The sequence below is a fragment of the Alosa sapidissima genome, chromosome 8 (assembly GCF_018492685.1).
Source record: "Alosa sapidissima isolate fAloSap1 chromosome 8, fAloSap1.pri, whole genome shotgun sequence".
Classification (NCBI taxonomy): Eukaryota; Metazoa; Chordata; class Actinopteri; order Clupeiformes; family Clupeidae; genus Alosa; species Alosa sapidissima.
This window is the reverse complement of record NC_055964.1, coordinates 23883514-23904735: the sequence shown is the minus strand read 5'-3', so window position 1 is coordinate 23904735 and position 21222 is coordinate 23883514. Positions and strand designations below refer to the sequence as shown.

At 43.2% G+C, this 21222-nt stretch overlaps 2 protein-coding genes across 3 annotated transcripts in view; both read right to left on the bottom strand.

Moving 5' to 3' along the window:
- Nucleotides 1–4039, bottom strand: part of cemip2 (cell migration inducing hyaluronidase 2) — a 29821-nt gene extending 25782 nt beyond the window's left edge. The window contains exons 1-3 of one of the 2 annotated variants that reach the window (XM_042100800.1): nt 3820–4039; nt 2750–2841; nt 1021–1376 (exon numbers count right to left, since the gene is read on the bottom strand). In XM_042100800.1, the coding sequence (XP_041956734.1) occupies nt 1021–1354 (334 nt within the window). In that variant the 5' untranslated portion in view covers nt 1355–1376; nt 2750–2841; nt 3820–4039. The remainder of the gene's footprint in view (nt 1–1020; nt 1377–2749; nt 2842–3819) is intronic. The other variant, XM_042100799.1, reaches the window with a different exon arrangement.
- Nucleotides 4040–6027: 1988 nt separating this feature from the next.
- abhd17b (abhydrolase domain containing 17B, depalmitoylase) lies at nt 6028–19266 on the bottom strand. Its single transcript, XM_042100801.1, has 4 exons — nt 18810–19266; nt 16134–16603; nt 8932–9111; nt 6028–7934 (listed from the first exon to the last, which is right to left on the bottom strand). The coding sequence occupies exons 2-4, from the start codon at nt 16598–16600 to the stop codon at nt 7715–7717; spliced, it is 867 nt and encodes a 288-aa protein (XP_041956735.1). The 5' UTR covers nt 16601–16603; nt 18810–19266; the 3' UTR covers nt 6028–7714.
- Nucleotides 19267–21222: the final 1956 nt, after the last annotated feature.

Below are 21222 nucleotides of genomic sequence, written 5' to 3'. Positions count from 1 at the left end.
AGGAAAATTCCGGTATTTAGCACTTTGAGTCCCTTTTCTGGTTTGTTTTGGATGAACTAGAGTGGTGGACACCAACATTTTGAATCGCCTTTGACTAGTCAGAGTGGCTGCCAGCAGGCATACTGTAGGCTACTCAAACATGTCCTAAAACACCCCTTAACGTTCGTTTTCAAAACTGTGCAACTCACCGAGTGGTTAGTGGTGTTCGTTGATGTTCCAAAACAAGTAGCGTAGCGAAATACAGTTTCTGTCGTGTTTTATTTGCCATTTTGTAAAATCCCATTGATTTCTGTTGGAAGACTCATTGCACGTTGTCGTTGATATACTGCGCCATCGTCTATGCTTCAGGTTCAAATATTGAGCGGTTGTGAATAGTTCCACAATAGCAAATAAGACGGTTGAAAATCATACATTGCGCCGATATTTTTGCTTTTAATAATCAACGAACACCACTAACCACTCGGTGAGTTGCACAGTTTTGAAAACGAACATTAAGGGTTGTTTTAGGACATGTTTGAGAAGCCTACAGTATGCCTGTTTGCAGCCACACTGAGAAGTCAAAGGCTATTCAAAACGAGTCAGAAAAGTCGAGACAGGACCAATCATCAAAATTTCGGTGTCCACCACTCTAGTTCATCCATAACAAACCAGAAAAGGGACTCAAAGTGCTAAATACAGGAATTTTCCTTTAAGCTTCCAGCATGAGACAAATGAATTTAAAAGTCTTCGTTTCGCTTCACTGACATTCAAAACAACTCCAGGAGTCTGTGTATGTTACATTCAAGGTTCTCATGGAGCTTGGCAAGGACTCCCTGGGATCACAGAGGGATTAAGGAACTAATGAAATGGATAAGTAAGAACCCCCTGTCAGTGAACTTTCACTCTCTCCCCTTTACACACACACACACACACACACACACACACAAACTCCCTGTCCCTCACACATGCCACTGTCTTTTTGAGACACACAGACACACACACACACACACACACACACACACACACACACACTCCACTCACCGTCAATGACGTCTCTGTAGGTCAGCGTGAGGACCAGGATGAGGCAGAGGAAGAGGGCCCCGGTGGAGATGGCTGTGAAGATCAGGGCATTCTTGTTGCTCTGCTGGGTCTGCATGGAGTCCCTCCCCTGACCCCCATCCGAGAGGTTAAAGGTCAAAGGCCGCACAGGCGGTGGGGCAGGGGGCTTGTGCGGAGGAGGGGGTGGGGCCTTGGGAGGGGGAGGGGACCGCATGGGCACGATCCTGCCAGGCACGTATCCGGGTGACCGGTGGCTGTTTCCATTGGGTGGAGGCACAAACATGGGGATATGACTAGGGCCATCACTCACCTGCATGATATATCTGTCTTGCCACTTCCTGCAGAGAGAGGAAGAGAGAGAGAAAGAGAGGAAGAGAGAGAGAAAGAGAAAGAGAGAGAGAGAGAGAGAGAGAGAGAGAGAGAGAGAGAGAGAGAGAGAGAGAGAGAGAGAGAGAGAGAGAGAGAGAATGGGTAGATCAGGACTTTTGTCACGGCATTAAAGCTATTTTTGTTAGTTTATGTATTGTATCCATCATCAAATAAATGTCAAAATACTAATATATACATCAATTAGTTGAACATTTTAAATACAGACACCAGTGTAACAGTTTTTGTTTTGTTTTTGCTGACCACAGGCACACTGCTAAGAGTTCTTTTAAAACCTGAAAATAATGAGTGCACCCACATTCACTTCACAAGAACACATTTTATTTTACAATAAAAGTGTTATGTAAACCCCCTTGTTAAAACAAGCCCAATTTTGCCCTGAGAAAGAGGGTTTGCAAGGCAGCTCTACCTCAGTGGCTTTCCACCAGGCTTGTTTTGATGGTCGCTCCGCAGCATCTGTGTGACACAGCGCAGCGCAGCGTGTTTGTGGATGTTAGAGAGTTGTAGCTTAAGTATTTGTATGTGGGTGCCTGCCATGTCCTGCTTCAAAAAAGGGACGTGGAACCAATTAGGAGCCACAAATCTGCAACACCCCCACTGTGCCAGGGGTAGCTGTAGTTCCCTGTAGAATGTGCCCTCTAACCAATCTCCTCAGCTGTTTACACACACTGTTTGCTTGGGTCTGGGACAATCCTGTGATAATTTGCTGATCCATAATGGTTTCCAGTTTTAATTAAATCATTATGGCATTACGCTATAGTCCACATGGGATGAGTACTTAGATTTTTTTTTCAGGATAGATAAAGAATTCAAAACAGAAAGGAAGAACAGAAAAAGAAATCATCCCAGGAAGATTTTTCACATCTGTGAAACCTTGAATGCAGTGCAACAACTTCATATGACTAAATGTGGTTTGCAATATCAGACCAGACAATCTTAACCGTTGTTTGGCAAACCCTGTATGTCATGTCAAAGGTGCTCTTCAATGAAATACAATGCTACAATAGGCTACTCCATCCAAATGAAATGATAGGATTTTTCTTTGACTTGAATACCAAGTCTTCACCTTCCATTGTGGTAAATATAATTGCTTCCCATTTACTTTCTATATTGTTTTAATATGTACCTATTGCTTAATAACATTGCACTGGGTTCAGAGAATCCAGAAGTCATTTCATGATTTGTGCTTCTCAGAATTGTTGTTGAAGGTGTTCAAGATTGTGCAATCGTTTTGGCTGCATGGGCAAAATTGGCTTTTCTACTGGGAATAAGGTGAAATAGGAAATGGGATAACTCAGTCTTTTCCTGAGCACTAATACCAGACCTCGTTAACAGAAAGTTTCCTCTCTTTCAGCTTCCAGGGAAAGACCACTTCAGCGCTCTATTAGAGAAACTCCAGATTAACCAACTCGTCTCCTGTTCAAAACCAGATGTTAGTGCTGCCCACATAAAACAACTTATGACAAGACTTGATAATATGCTGTGACCGGCCAAACCCCCAAAAGCGTATGTAGGGCACCATAACGGATAATCAGTGGGGAGAATGTGAAAATAAAAAAGAGCCAGTCAGAAGAGTTGGGTTTGGTCATTTGAAGGTTTAGCTAATAAGACACTGGAGAAGCGACTGTGGCCTCAGGGTCTTACTTACTTCAAAGAGCTGAGAGAGAAACAGCAGGACCACTGAGACTACTGTGGCCGCAAAGAATTTATACAGTCAAAGTGACTGGTCTGGGGCTTGTAAACACCCTACATCAAGGGCACCCCCACAATGGCTTCAAGTGCATCTCTCAATATAATGATGATGGCACATTTCAATTAAGTTGTGATGGGATCTAGTCTGTTAGTTGAATGAAGAGTTGTGGGAATAGTCTATAATTGACTGAATGGAATGCACACATCTCACCCTCAACAAATTGAAGATACAATAATTCAATCAGCAAGGCAGCTTCAGCATTTGTTTAGTGTAAGTCAAGAAATGTCTTAAAATGTGACTGTGAAGTTCATGAATGTCGACAAAACATGCATTCATTGTGCAATCCATATACAATCTACCTGCAAGCGGTTTCATAAAATGGACAGACACGTCAAATGACCAGAGCTAAAAGTTGCTTCTATTCCTGTTGCAGCTTGAAGGATACGGTGACAATGTAGCTATGCCCCTTTGACAGAGCGCATCGCAATCCCATAGTAGCCTAGTGTTGCACCATTTCGTGAAATGTTCAATTCACATGGTCTGGACTGAGGGTTTGACAAGCTTGTTGTTTACCTCTGAACAGCAGTCAAAGTCAAACAATTGGCGGTATTCAGCGAACCAGTGTTGGCTCGCTCCGTGGAATCTCATTCACTTGCTAAACGGTCAACAAACTAGTAGTAGTGCTGAGTGATCGACCTTACCTTTCGCAAGATTATGCTGTCCCTTCCCTTGCCATTCGTTCGCTCACATCCAGTCGGCGTTGTTTGAAACGTAAACACAGGTGTGTAGTCGCGAGAAATGACAACTAACGGATACGTTTTAGTGTATTTTTATACTTTTTCACATGGTGTCTTCTTTCGGGGCTATGGTCGGCCAGCCCCCGTCTCAGGCAAGGCTCCGAGAGGAAGTGAGATGGGAGGCAAGCATTGGACCTGAGAGCTGACGAGGAGGGGCCTCGGCTCGACCGCTGTTCACACGTCGTAGGGCAGGCTACGTACCGCTGTTCCCACTTTCTGTCGCTAGTGGGTCTAGCAGTAAGGTTGGCAGTGGCACACGCAAAACCATGAGCAAGCCTATTGTTGGTGTTTTAATCCGATTCGATTGCCTAGGCCCTATATCATAATCGCAAAAAATGACGTTATGGTGTATTCAGACGACTCGTCTAATTGGGTTCAGCCACCACAGTGCACGACAGGTCATATTAACATTGCAGCATATTAACATCCAATTTAGATTAATGGTCTATTCCTTTTTTTCACCTGCATGCGCCTAGGCCTAGGCTTTTCCCACTATTGTCTTTCATGCTGGCCGCATTTGCACAAGATAAATACATTTGCACCAGTAGCCTATCAATGTTGCGATATTATCAGTAGGCCTAGGTCTATGTGCAATTTGCTTTTGAGCAGGATCTTACAAGAACATTTCCAAATGAATGTAAAGACACAGTGATGAGATTTTGCAATCAGCTGTAGCCTTGGCCTGCTGAGTCTGTTATAGCCTATTTACTTGTAGCCTATGCAATATTCTATTAGTATATTAAACGCTGTATGCTAACCGCTATGTTCTTGCACTATTTCCTACATGATCTTATCCTCCTGAGAACCAATCCATAGACCTGTCCTCTGTTGTGGACATAAGTTCTAGATGCATACCCCTTCACGCTATTCTATCAATTCATGTGGTCTTTTAAAGAGGACATCCTGGGCTTTCTAATGATATATCATGTGATTGGCTGGGTTGCTGGGAACCTCCTCTTCCTGGTTCTCAAAAATGGTTGACATCAAAACAAGCACATTTTATGGAAGGAGGAGAGAGAAGTCAAATAGTGTCTTCTTATTAAGCATTCATTATGATGGCAATATATGGTCTTGTTAATGACAATGTCAGGAATCATATGATTAATTTTGAAAGAAGTTAAGTTGTTTACATTTTGAAATAATAGTGACTTTATGAATGTCCATTATAATGGACACCAGGACCAAAATATTTAGATTTTTTGGGGAAATTTAGGAGATCATTTGTATAGGATGAATGAGGGGGTGGTCAGATTTGGAGCTCTCAGGTGATGAGTGAGTGAAACAGAGCTGAGGACTATGAATCTGTGCCTCAAGAAGATAGCGAGGAAGAGTAAGACTAAAAAATGAATTATCGCAGATGAAAGAAAAACATGAAAATGAAATGAACAATCCAGAAAAACAACTGTCCAAAAAGGCAAATAAAGTAGTCTAGAAGGATAAATAACATTTTCCCTTATATTTGGTTAAGTTTACCCTTAATTTAAAGGGTAAAATTAACATGAATTAACAGGGGACATGTTATAAAATTTAAAATAAAAATAAATTAAAAAAAAAAAAAAAATTGTAAGATGTTTTTTTAATCCTAAATAGAAAGGAAATGACAAAAAAAAAGAAATTGTTGGACACTTGGTTCTCAGGAGGATATTGTTTCAGTTATCCAAAAGGCTCGACCAATATTATATGGCAATTTTGGAAAAATAACTAATAAAAGTGAGGTGCCCCTCCTGTCAATGCTCATGGTCCCCCACCCGTTGCTCTTTGGCACCGACCCTGATATATGCTCTGCCCAAACCATGGGGTTCAAGTGCAAAGACAAGTAACTTGCAGCTGTTGCTGTCCTTATGAGGCAATACAGACTTTAGAAACAGCAACAAATGGAGTTATTCTTCACCTTTCTTCAGTAGAGGCAATATGGTTGTAAACATTGTAGTTGAACTAATTCCACAATGTTCTCTGTTTACTCCTGAAAAACATACCCGGCAACATCAAAAGCCAAAGTAAAGCATTGTTCTTTGAATCTGGACCCTTCTGCAGAAAATGACAGATTGTGTTGAATTGCATAGCACACATCATAGAAGATCTAACAGTAGCCTAATTTGGACAAGAAACAAATTTGTTTAAACTGTTTTTTATTTCCTGTATCCATCTGTAGTAACTATAGTCAGTATTATTTCATATTATAAGTTCCTTCAATAATGAAACGCAGCTTACAAAAAAAAAAAAAAAAAAAAATACACAGGATGAAAGTTTGAAGTGTGTAGTTCAACATTAGTCCAATTATATTTTAAAGAATATTCAATTAACAGCTATCAGTAACAATAGTAATGAGGATGATAAACAGTAATAACAACTGCCTTTATCATTATTACTACTCGATAATACAGTTAAGGATGAAATAATAGTTAAAAAAATGCATCACTTGTAAAATGGAAATGGATAGATAACAAGCAATTTCATGTCAAGTTTGTCAAGAAAGTAATGTTTTTATGAGGCTTCAAACATCAAACATTTCTGTCTAAAAATCCCCCATACCTCATCTCAGCTACTCATCTATTAACAATACAACATGTCCATCTATACTTTTTAGACAGCGACATTGGCAAAGACAACTGCCTAATAATAATAATAATAATAATAATAATAATAACAACATATGGGTTCTCTGAGCATCTAGTGCAGTATTATTGATCAACTCTGAGTAGTTAATATTATCTTGATGCTTTGACGTCAAGTGATTTTTAACAGAGGTACAGGTTTACAGCACCCTCGCTGTCTAAAACCAACAAGCTGAAATGACAAATGCAGACAAATGTGCAAAAACAAGGATGAAGGCTACACCTTGGCACACTCTCATTCTCACTCTGTTTTCCTACGAAGCTACTTTAGTGATAGCACATAATGTGATGTCATCTGTTGTTGTGTGTGAGACGTGCAACAAAGCTTCTGGAGCAGCCACACTGGGACATCGTTCTGTGAACTTCTACTCTTGGTGTCTGCAGGCGATCACAGGATGGGCAGGACGTACGATTGCATAACATGGAATAGCTGTTGTTTTTAATGTCCAGCATTTCTCAAATCTCTAAGACAGGACAGTCATCTAGTTTTGGAGCTGTAGTTTTTTTCTTTCATGTACAAACTAAGGGGAAAAAATACCATTTTAAGAGAAAGAAAAAATATTTCTAGATGGCTATTTCTATAAACATGTTCATACAAAATGAGACATCTGAATTCACATATCGTTGCTTTGATATGCAGAGGATTTGGCAACACTGGCACAGCAACCATGTATGTCAGGGTTTTTTTTTTTTTTTTTTTTCATTTAGTTTTGTTTTGACTTTCGTACAGTACTCAGTCATTTAGAACACCAAAAAGCATATAAGAAGAACAAAACAGAACTGCAAGAAGAACCAGTGACTGCGACAGAATGGTTTCTGGTTCCATCGTCATTGGGATCACAGGATACTGACTGGTGCTAGTTCCAGCATAGTCGACCTGCACATGCCATCCCAAGAAGAGGTCAAGGGTTGTTACCGTGGATCAACGAGTCCTCTGAAAGGCAGCAAGAAGGCCACTTGCAAAAAAAAGAAAGAAAGAAAGAAAGAAAGAAAGAAAAAAAAAAACACACATCTTGAATGAAATGTTGTCTCCAACAACCACTGTGCATCGCAACGTACAACAATAGAAAAGATAAAAATCATTAAAAAAAAATTCAAAGAAAAACAAGAGAAAAAAATGCTTTCTGAAGTTCACAGTTGCTTAAGTTGAGCCCACAGGGTGCTTGCGGCGTTATGGAGTCCTTCTACAAGTTCACCAGCTCATGGGCCACAAACTGTTTCAAGCGCTCCAGGTACTGTCCGTAAAGCTCCACGTCGTTGTGGCCGGCACCCTCCACCCACAGGGGCTCGACCGGCCGCTGGCAGCGCTCGTACAGGGCCAGGCCGTGGGAGAAGTCAATCACTTCGTCCTCCGTACCGTGGATCACCAGGACTGGAGACGTCACCTTGGAGATCTTGTCAATGCTGGGGCAAAAATTAGGGAAGTTACACTTTTACCCAAGGATTGAGCTTGTACTTGAAATCCACCACATTCTCATCATTGAACATAATCATAGATACAATTAAAAGAAATCCAAGTTGTTGACAACACAAAGCATATCTGCTTTGCAAATGGATTATTTGATCAGGTGACCACTAGAGGGCGCTCGATCCTATCCTATCAGCATTCTAATGGCATTAAAACAGCACAACAGAAGTTCTCTCCCTGGGAAATCAGCAAAGAGGCAGGGGAGGAAATGTTTCCAGCCAGGGCAAATTAATCATACAGCAGCCAGGGGATTAACGCTGCATCTGTGAGAGTAGGAGCCGCGCTGTACTTCACTCACCCTCCTTTTTCAACATAGCCATGGCATTATGTGCTCACTAAATGGAAGGCAGGCAGAGGTGTAGCGCAGAGAAAAAACAGAGAAAAATAAAGGACAGAGGAAGAGAAAGAAAGAAAGAAAGAAAGAAAGAAAGAAAGAAAGAAAGGGAGAGATAGCCTGACGAGCCAGACCCACATTAAAATGTAGGGTCTGGGCACTCACCGTTCGCAGTGCTCAGTCCGAGGGGCGGGATAATCAGTTGTCTTTCAAATTCCCTCTGCACGCAATAGGACAGCGGCAGCGCTATGAGTCCCATGCGTTTCCCACCAGCGGAGCTAGTTGGCTAGTTCAAACCTTTGCCAACTTAATAAAAGCTTAACTCGTGTCACACTGTTCGCCAACAGCAACATCCATCTTATTTGTTTTCAAGTAGCAAGGAATTCAAGCCAAACCGTTGCAACTCTGCCATCAATCATTATGTTAAGCCCACCTAACGACTCTATACACGATTTCATTGGCCTGATTGAGTTTCGATTTCTGGATCTCACAAACCAACGGAGAGTTGCTAGACTAGCCCTGGCAGCAAATGTAATTTGCTGCCGCTAGGGGCGCGTCTAGATTTCTAGGCTAAGGGAGAGAGACACCGAGACACTCACTTGGGGAAGGCGTCGAAGCAGTAGGTCTTCTTGGTGTCGGGGAAGGCCACACGCATACCAGAGGTGAGGGGGGAGTGGAGGATGACAGCAGCGCTCTCGTACCGAGACGCCAGGTCCACCGACGGCACCGTGCCGATGCTCTGGCCGTACACAATAACATTCTCCGGTCGGACACCGTACCTGTGACACAAAGGCACAAAAACCAGAGCAGTTACCAACTGCACATCAACAGCATGACAAATCAAGCACCCACCACCACACCAAAACATACAGACACTAACACACAGAAAATGTACATAACTACTGGGTAATAGGTCTCTTAAGTATGCATCAGCTTTAGCCTAGTGCTTTCTCTCCCTTACAAATTTTCTGTGTCTTTCCGCACAATTTGTTTTACTGAAATTACAGTCGTAACATACACGGACATAAACAGACCAACACACAAACAAATTTGGAGAAAAAAAGCTATCACTCATGGCATAATCTGAGATCAGTGACAATTAACCTACATAGAGTAAACATGAACATTGTGAGTAGAAGGGGCCTTGGGGGGCATTATCCTTATCAAGCTGAATTGCATATTCCGGTTAAATCAGCTTACAGACTGCAGTTACTAGCAAAACAGGACTTATAAACAATGTGTGTCCCCTCAAGTGCAGTAAATAGGTGAAGGTCAATATGCTTAGTTAAATAGAGGGAAGGACTTGAGATGTGCTGTACTACAACTACAGCCAAGTTCTCCCTCTCCCACTCGCTCTCCTAGGATGGGGTGGTGGCCTGGTCTCGTGACCTAGGGGGCGCTAGGGAGCACATTCCAGCACTGATTAAGGAGAACGTGACCGGCTCAGTCAGCTGACGACCCCAGAAAAAAACAAGGGATGGAAAAAAAAAAAGGAAACTCAAAGCTGCAGGCTGTCTGGGTAGAGATGGAGATCAGTCTTCCATGTAATGTAGCAGGAGCACAGATACAGGCATTTAGTAAGAGAAGGTCACCACCTACCACCACCACCACCACCACCACCACAACCCCATCCCTAGCCAAGAGAAACCAGAAGCAAAGGACGTAACAACGCCTTTCCACAACCATTTCACATATTCCTTTTTGTGTACATGTGTATGTGTGTGTGTGTGTGTGTGTGGTGTATGGGACACATTGACCTTGTTTTACACACGAATAGTGATGTTATGAGGGTTAGAACTACTGGTTGTCCCACATCAAGCAACAAGATCATGGAGGGCCGTAGCCCGCATGCATCCTCAAAACAAACTGAACCGTTCTGCTTTCATTTTGCCCGTGAGGAGCCTTAGATCAGGGCAGGGCAGGGGATGGTGGGCAGGACAGGGCAGGACAGGGCAGGCGAGGGCGCTAGTCTGGCTTTATTTCCTCATGGTTTCCCTGGCTGGGTGAACTCACCCTACTCTTCCTGCACTCATTTCCACCGATTACGCAAGCCCTCCAAAAACGCCTTCATCTATTTAGTCCTGAGGGACAAACTATGCACACACACAGGCGCGCCCATACACGCATGCATAGCCGCTCAATAATGCATCGCTACATTTACCCCTCCCCGTCTCATTCACCTCCTGCCTCTGTCTGCAGAGACATGTCATAAACCCTTTATTTACACCCAGATGGATGACGTGTGTGTGTGTGTGTGTGTGTGTGTGTGTGTGTTTTGATGTTGAGGTGCAAAGCTAAGGGATCAAGCGTGCCATGGGGGCTGATGAAGGCAGGCCACATTTTCTAGATCCCGATTCAATGACACTTAATTTCAGAAACAGCCCTGGGCTTGAGTATAGTACGTATGACTTGTCTGATAATAGATTCAAGGCTTTATGGATATTCAACTGTAGCCTACTTGTTTCATGGCTGAAATGTGCACATATGAATTACATGTGACGCAATGTGACGCACATAAGAATTACATGTGACGCAACATGTAGGCCTACAGTTCAGCGACATCATATGCCAGTGTGGACTAGCAATGAGGGAAGAGGACACATGCCAGTATAAAAAGAAAGAATGGAGCGCAATTACTGGACTGATTAACATTTAAAATGGTCTGACTTGCCCTAGGTGTGGAGGCCATGGTACATCATAGAGACTGTTTATTACCTCATCTCCATCTCCGACTACCGGATAATAGGCTTTCATCAACCAATATAATGCACTGATGCGCTACAAATGAAATCCAAATGCAAAAGTAAATAAATAAATAACAACAGTGAGTGAGTTGGTCCAAATTAAGAGTTTGGTTCCAAAATTCTATATCTCCGTTTTTGGAAAAATTATGGGAAAATGGAAAAAAATTATTCATGAAAATTCATTACAATGGTGGATATAGCGTTTTCAAATATACCCATATCCTTTTCTCATTAATATGTGCTTAAGTACTCATCAGAGTATAACAGTAACTTCTGTATCCCTAAACAAACTTAATGTGAGTCAAATTCATTCAAACTCTACATCCAAACATAGTGTGATTGGTTGACTGTATAAGTAGACCACTGAAGAAATAGGTCTGTGTCCACAAGCATTGATTAAATGATGGCATGAACTCACGTGAGCCAATTACCCCCTTACTGAGCCTGAGACCCATCCTTGACCTCAGTGCTTAGTTGTCTCTCAGTACTCTTTTGTCATACTCTATGTGTGTGTGTGTGTGTGTGTGTGTGTGTGTGTGTGTGTGTGTGTGTGTGTGTGTGTGAGCGAGAGAGAGAGTGAGTGTGTGAGGAAGAGGTCAGAAGAGCAAACCCTGTATATTCAATGATCAAGCTTCTGATTTTACAAGGAATACCCCCCCCCCCCCCACACACACACAAACACACACACACTTCCTGAACAGAGAAGGTCGCCATGGCTGCAGCTGGTCCTGTCCTCTAAGGATATCAGTTGCTAAGCAACCAGTCAATATTTGACTTGGCGAGATTTACTGATAGAACACCACCCCCACCCCCACACACACCCACCCTCCAAGTCACAACATACATATATTTAAACCTTTGAACCTAATGCAGAGCAGAAGGGTATACGTACACACACAAACACCTATTTAAAGTGGTCATCAGAACCCTGAAACCAGTTTTTTATATTACGGTCACCCTTTGCCTTTTGTCACCCTAGTGCTTAGTGCTAAGGGAACCAGATGCAAGCTGGGCTTTTTGAAGTGCCATGAAATATAGGCTACTGTATGTGATGGGCCTATATGAGCTGATCTGGGCACACAGACGCAGCGTCCTCCAGCACCATAGCAACACTCCCCCTTCTGTACTCGCTGTGCTGTTACTATGACATAACTGTACCCAAACACAGGAGTGGCTGCTGGCCGCTTACAGCAATCAGCCACGCCCCCCACCGTGAGTCAGACGGCACAGGTAACACCGTGAGTCAGACGGCACAGGTAACACTGCTCTGGGGCAACAAGTTAAACGCGCGCCACCCCAGACATGTTTCAACTCCGGTGCAGACTTTGGCACCTTGAGCAACACAGGATGATACCACCCTCCAGCTAGAACAGATAAGCGTGCCTCTGACAACTCCAGAGGGCTCTTTTAGGATGGCAACTTGGCTCATGGCCACAGGAATCTACCTTTTTTACACTGGCTCAGACCCAGTGATTTTGAATCTTCTGAGGGTTTCTGTCTAGATAGAGTTCCCTAGCTGTTCAACAGCAAACTAGAAGATAAACATACAACTACATACTGTGCTTATCCATGTACTTGACTGCTGATGCCCTGAATATTTTGCTCTAGTTCCTGGGTAGGCCTGTGTAGCGGTCATATTCTTTGGTATGCAAAAAAGTGGTAGTTCATAGCTACTATATGTAAATATACAGCATGCCAATCAAATTAAAGTGCTAGTTTATAGCCACTATAAATAAATATGTAAACTGTAAATATATGTAAACTGAGAGAAGACCAGGTGACTGATTCCACAGTGTAGGAGGAAGAAGTTACCTGAAATTTATTTTGGCTTAACCCTTAAAGGTGTAGGTTTTTGAACATTCTAAGTTCCGCAACAATTGAAGGTTCTAAAATTCTATGTTGAATTCAATGAACCCAGATATTCTTTAGAATGTTAATTTCCCAACATTCCCGTCACACCGGTGTGACGGTACTCCTTTAAGGGTTAAGAACTAGTAACACTTGCTTGGGTGCATGTAGCAACCCTGGGGACAGTGGAAGTCTATCACGCACGGCATAGTATTGAGTAAGTGTTCTTCTGGATGTCAACAATTGGAATCCTGTTTGCTGTTTGCTGTGTGTGTGTGTGGGTGTATGTGTGTGAGTGAGTGTGTGAGAAGTGATGCTGAAGAAACAGCACCATTAATTCGGTGTTTAGCAGCCAGGCAAGCGCGCAGGCGCAGGCACGAGCTGTCTCAAGCTGAGCATAAAGCTGTCAACCGGCCGAGTACAGTAATGCAGTAATGTGAGCGCTGCCATTACAATGATGACTGAGCAGTTTCGGCTGAGAATCGCGAGCGAGACGCGCTGCTGGTCTTCAACACCAAGGCCCATTCCAGTTCCAAATACTACAGCTTGCTTAAGTGTGTGATCCAACCAGTGACCCACAACAAAGTAAGCTGCACACAACTGGGCCATTTCCAGTGAAGGCAGTCAGAGAAAGAGAGAAAGAGAGAGAGAGAGAGAGAGAGAGAGAAATAGACAGAGAAGGAGAGAGAGATGTACAGTCATAGGAGTGTTGTGATGGGCGTGCAGCGGTGGAAGGTTTAAGTTGGCCTCAGCAGTCAGTCCGCAAACACTGTCTCTCACACACACACACACACACACACAGACCACAACAGCAGCTGAATATAACAGGATTCAAGGGATTTCATATTTAATGCAAATTCCATTTTTTCCTCCTTTTCTTTCCTTCCTTCTCATACACCCCCCCCCCCCATTCTTTCCGTTCCTCACTGTTTTTCAATCTCATTCCATCAATTTCTCTCTCGCACCCACACACACACACACACACACAAACAGATCCAGGCCTGCAATCTCGTTATGACCGTAATTAGATAAACCCTGACTTCGTTCTACACTGACTGAATGAGATTAAATTGCCAATTCCTTGCTGCTGACATGGACTGTGGGTGAGCGGTTGAATATCACTCACCGGCTACTCACTGGTACCAGCCTGCCCGCCTGCCAAACTTGTGACAAATCCGCCGACGCGCTCTTAAAAACCCGCTTAAGTCGCCTTCGTGCAAAACACAAAATGTGCTTAAACTGAATCAGACGAGATGCACAGCGCAGCGGGATCCAGAAATGCCTTATTACATTCGGCCTACAAATGAAGGTGGGAGGCCTCACAGACAGAAAGAGAGAAAGAGAGAGAGAGAGAGAGAGAGAGCTGCTTAACATGCTCCTGCTGCTGACCCACACACACAAACACACACACACGCAACATACAGTAGGAGATTATCAGTTATGAGAACAGCGGTCTGTGTGTCTGAGCCACCAGCTGTAGCAACAGCAGCAGCGGCAGTAGCAGTAACAGTAGTCTTGACAGTTTCCACTTTAGTTCTGGGACTGGGGGAAATGTAGGTCTGGTTGGAAGAGCAAGAGCAGAGGAAGGCTCACTTCTCACATCAGAGGCACCGTAGCAGTGCTACAGCAGTGGAGTACCGCACATCCCACTCACGCGCTAAGTGGAGCATCGGCCCTTCCAAACGCATTTAGCAGTGTGTGTGAGTGTGTTCAAGAGAGAGAGAGAGAGAGAGAGAGAGGTGACGCACCAGCACAAAGTATTTTCCTTTGGTTAAAATTTCCATCTACTATGCTGTGTGTGTGTGTGTGTGTGTGTGTGTGTAAGCCCCTCAGTGGTATGCTGCCCTGCATTTTGCACACCCTTCTTGCAGTCACACGTTCTCAGACAGAGCGTCTCTTTCACTTGGAGGTCAAACTATGCTCCACCACAATCAGCGCCACACAGGAGCCAACAAGCCCACATCCACCTCATGATTCACACTACACCTGATGATGCACAAAGCTGTCATAAACACACACACACAAACACGGACACACCTTAGTGTCAGTGTTCATGTGATTGTAACTGGTTTTGAAAGGCCATTTGTGTGAGGATAACACACGCGCACACGCACACGCACACGCGTGGCCAGTGTGACCCAGAGGAGCTGGTATGGTGATGCCGGAGCCATTCTGCTGTACTTGCAAGAAATGACACCGGAAAACTCCATCCCTCCATCCCTTACAGTCTATCCCACAAGCTTTTTTACTCCAAATTCAACCACAAGCACTGCACAGGCACAGAGGGACAAAGAGCCTCCAGAAAGCCTCCACAGGAGCCACGGTTTCCATGATTTGCTCTGTGCAGCGACTGCATGTACCCGCAGCCATCCACTCAATGTAATCAATAGCACTCAGGGCTGAAGGGCTGCAGAAGGGGAGCAGGAAAGGGTGAAGTGAAATAAACCCAATCTGTGAATCTGTGCCAGAATGCTGCCTGGTGCTGCTGCCATAACTGGGTGAATGTGAATGCAGGAGACATAGAAGCTACACACAGACAGGGTCTAGGGTCACAAGATGGAGGATGAATGACAGGTATACTGTAGGGGACAGACAGGGTCTAGGGTCACAAGATGGAGGATGAATAACAGGTATACTGTAGGGGACAGGCAGGGTCTAGGGTCACAAGATGGAGGATGAATAACAGGTATACTGTAGGGGACAGGCAGGGTCTAGGGTCACAAGATGGAGGATGAATAACAGGTATACTGTAGGGGACAGACTATAGGAGATGGAGGGTTGAGCCAACCACTTTGTGAAGGGAGGAGGGACTGGACTGGCAAGGGATTGAGCCAAACCAGTTGCTGTGTACATCTGCCTACAAAAACAAAAAAACGAATCCATGTTGACATACAGGTTCTTTTAGGAGTGTATGTGTGGGTGTGGGTGGGTGGGTGGGTGTGTGTGTGTGTGTGTGTGTTCACAAGCCCCATGCCTAAGCTGAAGTACCTGTCCGAGTGTATGAACCTCATCCTCATCCACAGTCACACCGCATCTTCCTATATACAATCTCTTTTTTTTTTGTGTCTAACCTCCTTCTCATTGCCTGCCACAGAACTTCAACATCCAGCGGCATTTCAGTGCTTTGTAAAGGTAAATGTACTGTAATTCATACCTTTTTTTGTTTTGTGTGTTAATCTTTGTGCACAGCCCACGCATGTCTCTCTCACCTTGTTCGAAGTGCGTGCCAAGCAGCGTCCACGTCTGCGTACAGGTTCTTCTCGGAGGGCTTGCCTGAGCTGGCGCCGTAGCCCGAGTAGTCGTAGGAGAAGACGTTGCAGTTGATGCGCGAGCCCAGGCCGATATAGAAGCTGCTCATCTGGCCCAGGTCCACGGCGTTGCCGTGCGAGAAGAGCAACGTGTAGCGCGCGCTTGGCGAGCAACGCACAAACATGCAGGCGATGCGGTTGCCGCGTGACGTGCGCGTCATGAAGCACTCGATGGCATCCTTCTCGCGCGCCGAGTACTGCCAGTCGGCGCGCTCCGACAGGTGCAGCGTCCAGCGGCTGCCGCTCTCGTCGCACATCAGCGAGTAGGTGGGCTCCGGCGGCAGGAAGGCCAGCTTGGAGGCGATCTTGCCAGGGCACGGCGGGCAGCAGAACAGGCAGCAGAGCTCACTGAGGGACAGGTGGTTCATTCTCTGAGGACACACCGGGAGGACGGGAGAGAGGATTCAAAATATGTTTGAAAGTACAAGGATAAACATGTGAAGGAGAACTGAGAAAAACAGAGGAGAAACGGGTCATAATGAAGTAGCACAGAACAAGTATTAAAGTATTTCCCCCTCGTCGTCAATTTGCAACGTACCAACAACCTACAAAACGTAATGGTAATGTTCCTGCGTGGTGCAACAAAGTTACAAAGTGCAACACCAGACGTTCTGGGTGCACACTGACGATGACGGTGATGACACTCTTCCTACTATAAGTGTCTCATTAAAATTATTCGTTTTAAGGTAAAATAACTACATAAAAGAAAGTACAAAGATAATCATATAGCCTATGGGGAAACATTCTAGGGAAGGGGAAAAAAAACAACCAGCCTGAACTACAAAAACTAAAAAAAAAAATGGAGCTCAGCGATCTGCATGCTCAGATGGAGACAGCTGGACTATCGTCTGCAGACAACACTCCCGCAGCAGGGTGCGAGGGGACACCAGGACACAACGGACACAGCACACACACATAGAAAAAAAAATAATGGGAGGATAAGGATCAGAATAAATAGGGGTGAAGAAGGCTTTGATGGGGTGGCCACAGCCAGTACGCACAGTTCATCCTCAGCCAGCCTGCCAATCGGCCAGCCAGCCACACACTCACACACACACACACACACATACAAAAGACATAGACATACAGATAAAAACACACTCAGGCTGACATCTGTGATATGAGGATTAGGATATTGAGATAATTAGGATTTAGCAGATGAAAGAAACAGATGACTTGAAACATTGTAACGCTGAAATAAGAACCAAAAAAAAAAAAAAAAAACATACACAGCATGTCTAAAATACTCAAGCAATATTTCCATGTTTATCTTGTGAAAACATTGTTCACTCCCATCTCTCTCTCTCGTGAATGGCATCATCTCTCCAAAGAGATCTTTTCATTATCACACATGACACTGTGATACAGTTCTGTCCTTGATAGTCTACTAAGCAACCTGAACTTGTAACCAACACTGCTGCAGCAACACTGTTCCAACTCAAACACTGGGGTAGTGCATTTCCAATTCAGTGACATCTGTCAATGTCCAGTTAAAGACAGTTGTAGGATTTTAATACAAGGAACCTATAAATGGTGACAAAAATAAGGCCGGGGGTATGAGGTACCAGGGGTATTCAATTACACTTGTCTTATGATATGTAGGACACATCACAACCCCATAAAAGCCCTGGCCTTAAACATATTTTCAAAAAAAAGTGTGACGTCTTGATAGTGCTTAAACATTATGCTTACCGTTTCATAAAAAAGATGATAGGCATGCACAGTCAAGCTTCTAACAATATACAAGAGCAATAATTCTCATGAGTACATTGTTTTATATAAAAGACAAAGTGAGTTCAATTATCAAATATAGGCTAAGCAGCTGGGCAAAATATCCAGGCCTTACTCATACTGGAAAAATATTTCTTAGTGGATATGATGAATCTCATAATCTTCAAATTTTGGGGATTTAAAAGCATTGGGACTTTCGACCTGCCTGAAATGCAGCCAACACAACTTCCCAACCCAAAAGACATTTTCATTTCAGCCGTGAACACTTAATTTCCCTGTGCTGCAGTTTTCTCTCTTGCCAACTGAACACGGCCAGAATCATTCCCACACTACCACAATTCCTCTGTTATGGAAACACAGGCACAATCCCGTTGGCTGCACTAACTGCATGTCATATGACTTAAACATAAGTTAAATAACAGGAACAAAATAGGCTCAGTCAGTTTACATTTAACCTACCCTTATGATGCTGTAAGCAGACTGTAATAAGTCGCACACAAGTGTTGGTGCTACATCAAAAGGATTCAGTTTGACAATGGACTTTATCTAGTAGAGTGACAGTGCTAACGTTAACGTTACTAGGTTGATGTTAACGTTAACTTAGTGTAAAATAATCTGTATGTTTATTCAAGCAGGCAGAGAAACAGAAGCGACGATTAATTTAGTACTGGACTAAGAGCTTCTTACCAGACACACACAGCAGTTAGCTTACTTACAGTGCCTCTCGCTAAACAGTTTAACAATAAAGTGACATTAGCGACATCACACATAACGTTTTACGTTAACGTTGCTGAGGGGGAAACAGCTAGCTAGCAAGCAGCTCGGTGTCCTGGGTTAGACACTTACCTATATGAACGTTGATCTATTCCAAGACAAGAGGAGAGTATTTCTCGAAAAGCGTCTCTAGCACCCACAAGGAATATGATTAATTACAATTACTCTACCGTAGAGTCGTGATATGACCAAAAACGTAACGTTAGTCTTTGATCTGTGTTTCAGCTAACGTTACTATTTGCTCTCTCTTTCGCATGAGCAGTGAAGCCCGTCGCTTCCAGTTTCTGCCCAAACCTTGCTTCAACTGCTGATCAATGTCAATTGGTCTTGTCAACATGTGGTCTAAATGACAATTATACTTAATCAGAAGGCGAACTGTACTGAAATATAACTGTGTTTCTTAATGATGTAAGTTACTAGGTGCTGATATATTCCCCTGTGCTGATAAGCTTCTAATTGCAGTTTCTGATTAGCTTGCGTTAGCTGCCTTCTGTTTTCTTCCGCAGAACCGGATATAAGGGATACACCAGGTTAGACAACTGAAAGACACTGCAACCAATTACATTCAACGGCTATGTGACCAAGCACCAATGAAAAATGACCAGCCTCTCTACAAGGCGGGGTTGTTCTTGAACGTAAAGACCACCTGTCAGAAATAGCAGAAATTGGGCATGTTCTCTAACGTAGGGATTTTGCAACTTGTGTAGGCTTCACCTCTCAGAGGTCGAATTAAATTACAACTCAAGTCAAGTCAACTTTATTTAGCCTATATAGCGCATTCCATACACAGAGGTCATTCAATGTGCTTTACATAAATAAAAGCAAACAGGATTAGTTGATACAAGCATAGAAGGGCAATAGTCAAAGAATAATTTAAAAAGTAAAGAATAATAATAAAATAATAAGAATAAGAATAAGAAAACATAAAACACACAAGGTGATAGTACATAAAAAACATAAAAGGGTGTTTAAAAAGTAATAATTAAAAAAACAAAACATAGAAACTATTACAATTTTAGCTGAAAGACTTTCCCAGATTTAGAAATGTAAAACAAGTGATCAGTTAGCAGAAAGCATCTGACAATGGAATGCATCTTAGTTTTATACAGACGTATTGTGATGCTGTCATAAATTATTTAGATAGATAGATAGATAGATAGATAGATAGATAGATACTTTTATTCATCCCTGCAGGGGAAATTCAGATGTCCAGCAGCTGTGTGTCTACCAACAAGCATTCACACTGCAATACACTCATAAAAACCCTGATGACAACAGTTAATAAAATAAAATTAAAAGAGTCCCAAAACAAGCTACGCTCATTAGTAGTAAATAATTAATGCACTTCAAACAGGTCCGTAGTGTTATGGCGGCCGGAACAAATGACTTCCTGAACCTCTCAGTCCTGCAGCTCATGGAGAGGAGCTCTGCTGGGCAACCAGCGGGTGGCTCCTCTTACTGAGGATGGATTTCATCATGCTCCTCATCCTTTCATCCACCAAATCTCCTACAGAGTCCACCCTCCTCCCCAACACTGACACACACTTCCTGACCAGTTTGTCAAGTCGGTTCCCCTCCCTGGCTGTCAGCTGCCCCAGCACACCACAGCAAAATTTAATTGTTGCTTATCAATGTCTGCATGGTGTTTGGCATGATGGAAATGAGGATTTTGTTTATTCGATGGTCTGAACTGTATCTAAACCCGTATGTCAGTATCAGTAATCTGATGGACCGTGAGTGGCTCGGCATAAAAGAGCTGAAAAGTTAGGCTGTGCGTGATATGTCTAGATTTAGAATTTAATGATGAATGTAATTTCGAAGGCAATGTTTTTTTGAGTTTATGGAGACCAATCTGTTTTGTCTTTGTTATTCATTAAAATGTGACATTTCTAAAAAAAATGTCCACTGAGAAGCTTGATCTGCATTTTATCTTGGAACCACTTAAGGCTGATGGATGAAATGTGCAGTATGGGAATTGCTAGAATCCATGTACTTTCGTGCCAGTAGATTTCTATTCTGAAACCAAAATTGGAAATTAAAAAAAATGTATATCACAAAATAGAGAAGGCTATTCTTTATAAGAACCACTTGACCTAGAGGTTTTGAGTGATTTGCTAGGCCATGCAGGCCATTCGACTTCATGCAGCACTGCACAGATCTGACTGAACGTGATGCATCCTGGACTTAACCCTCCTGTTGTGTTTGCGGTCAAGTGACCGATTGATAATTATTTTCTCTCACTCCCTCACTCCCCCTCTTTGCTTGCCAGTCCCCACTGGAACCTTTCCCCAATAGAATCTTCCCCTTTCTGACTTGCATGAGCTCAGGTAATAGCAAATGGAAGTGCAAAACTGGTTATATCAGAACACAAGTTGATACAAAGGTCTATCACAACATTAGATGTGTGTGTTATGGATTTATAACATGTTATTATGCGGGAACACAAAAATAAAGTACACCCAGAGGTGGAAAGTAACGGAATACA

Coding starts and splice junctions, on each gene's coding strand:
- abhd17b (XM_042100801.1), bottom strand. CDS start 16,600: ATGAACCACCTGTCCCTCAGTGAGCTCTGCTGCCTGTTCTGCTGCCCG. Junction 9,112..16,133: donor TGGCACGCACTTCGAACAAG/GTGAGAGAGACA, acceptor TTTGTGTCACAG/GTACGGTGTCCGACCGGAGA. Junction 7,935..8,931: donor TGCTTCGACGCCTTCCCCAA/GTGAGTGTCTCG, acceptor TTTTTGCCCCAG/CATTGACAAGATCTCCAAGG.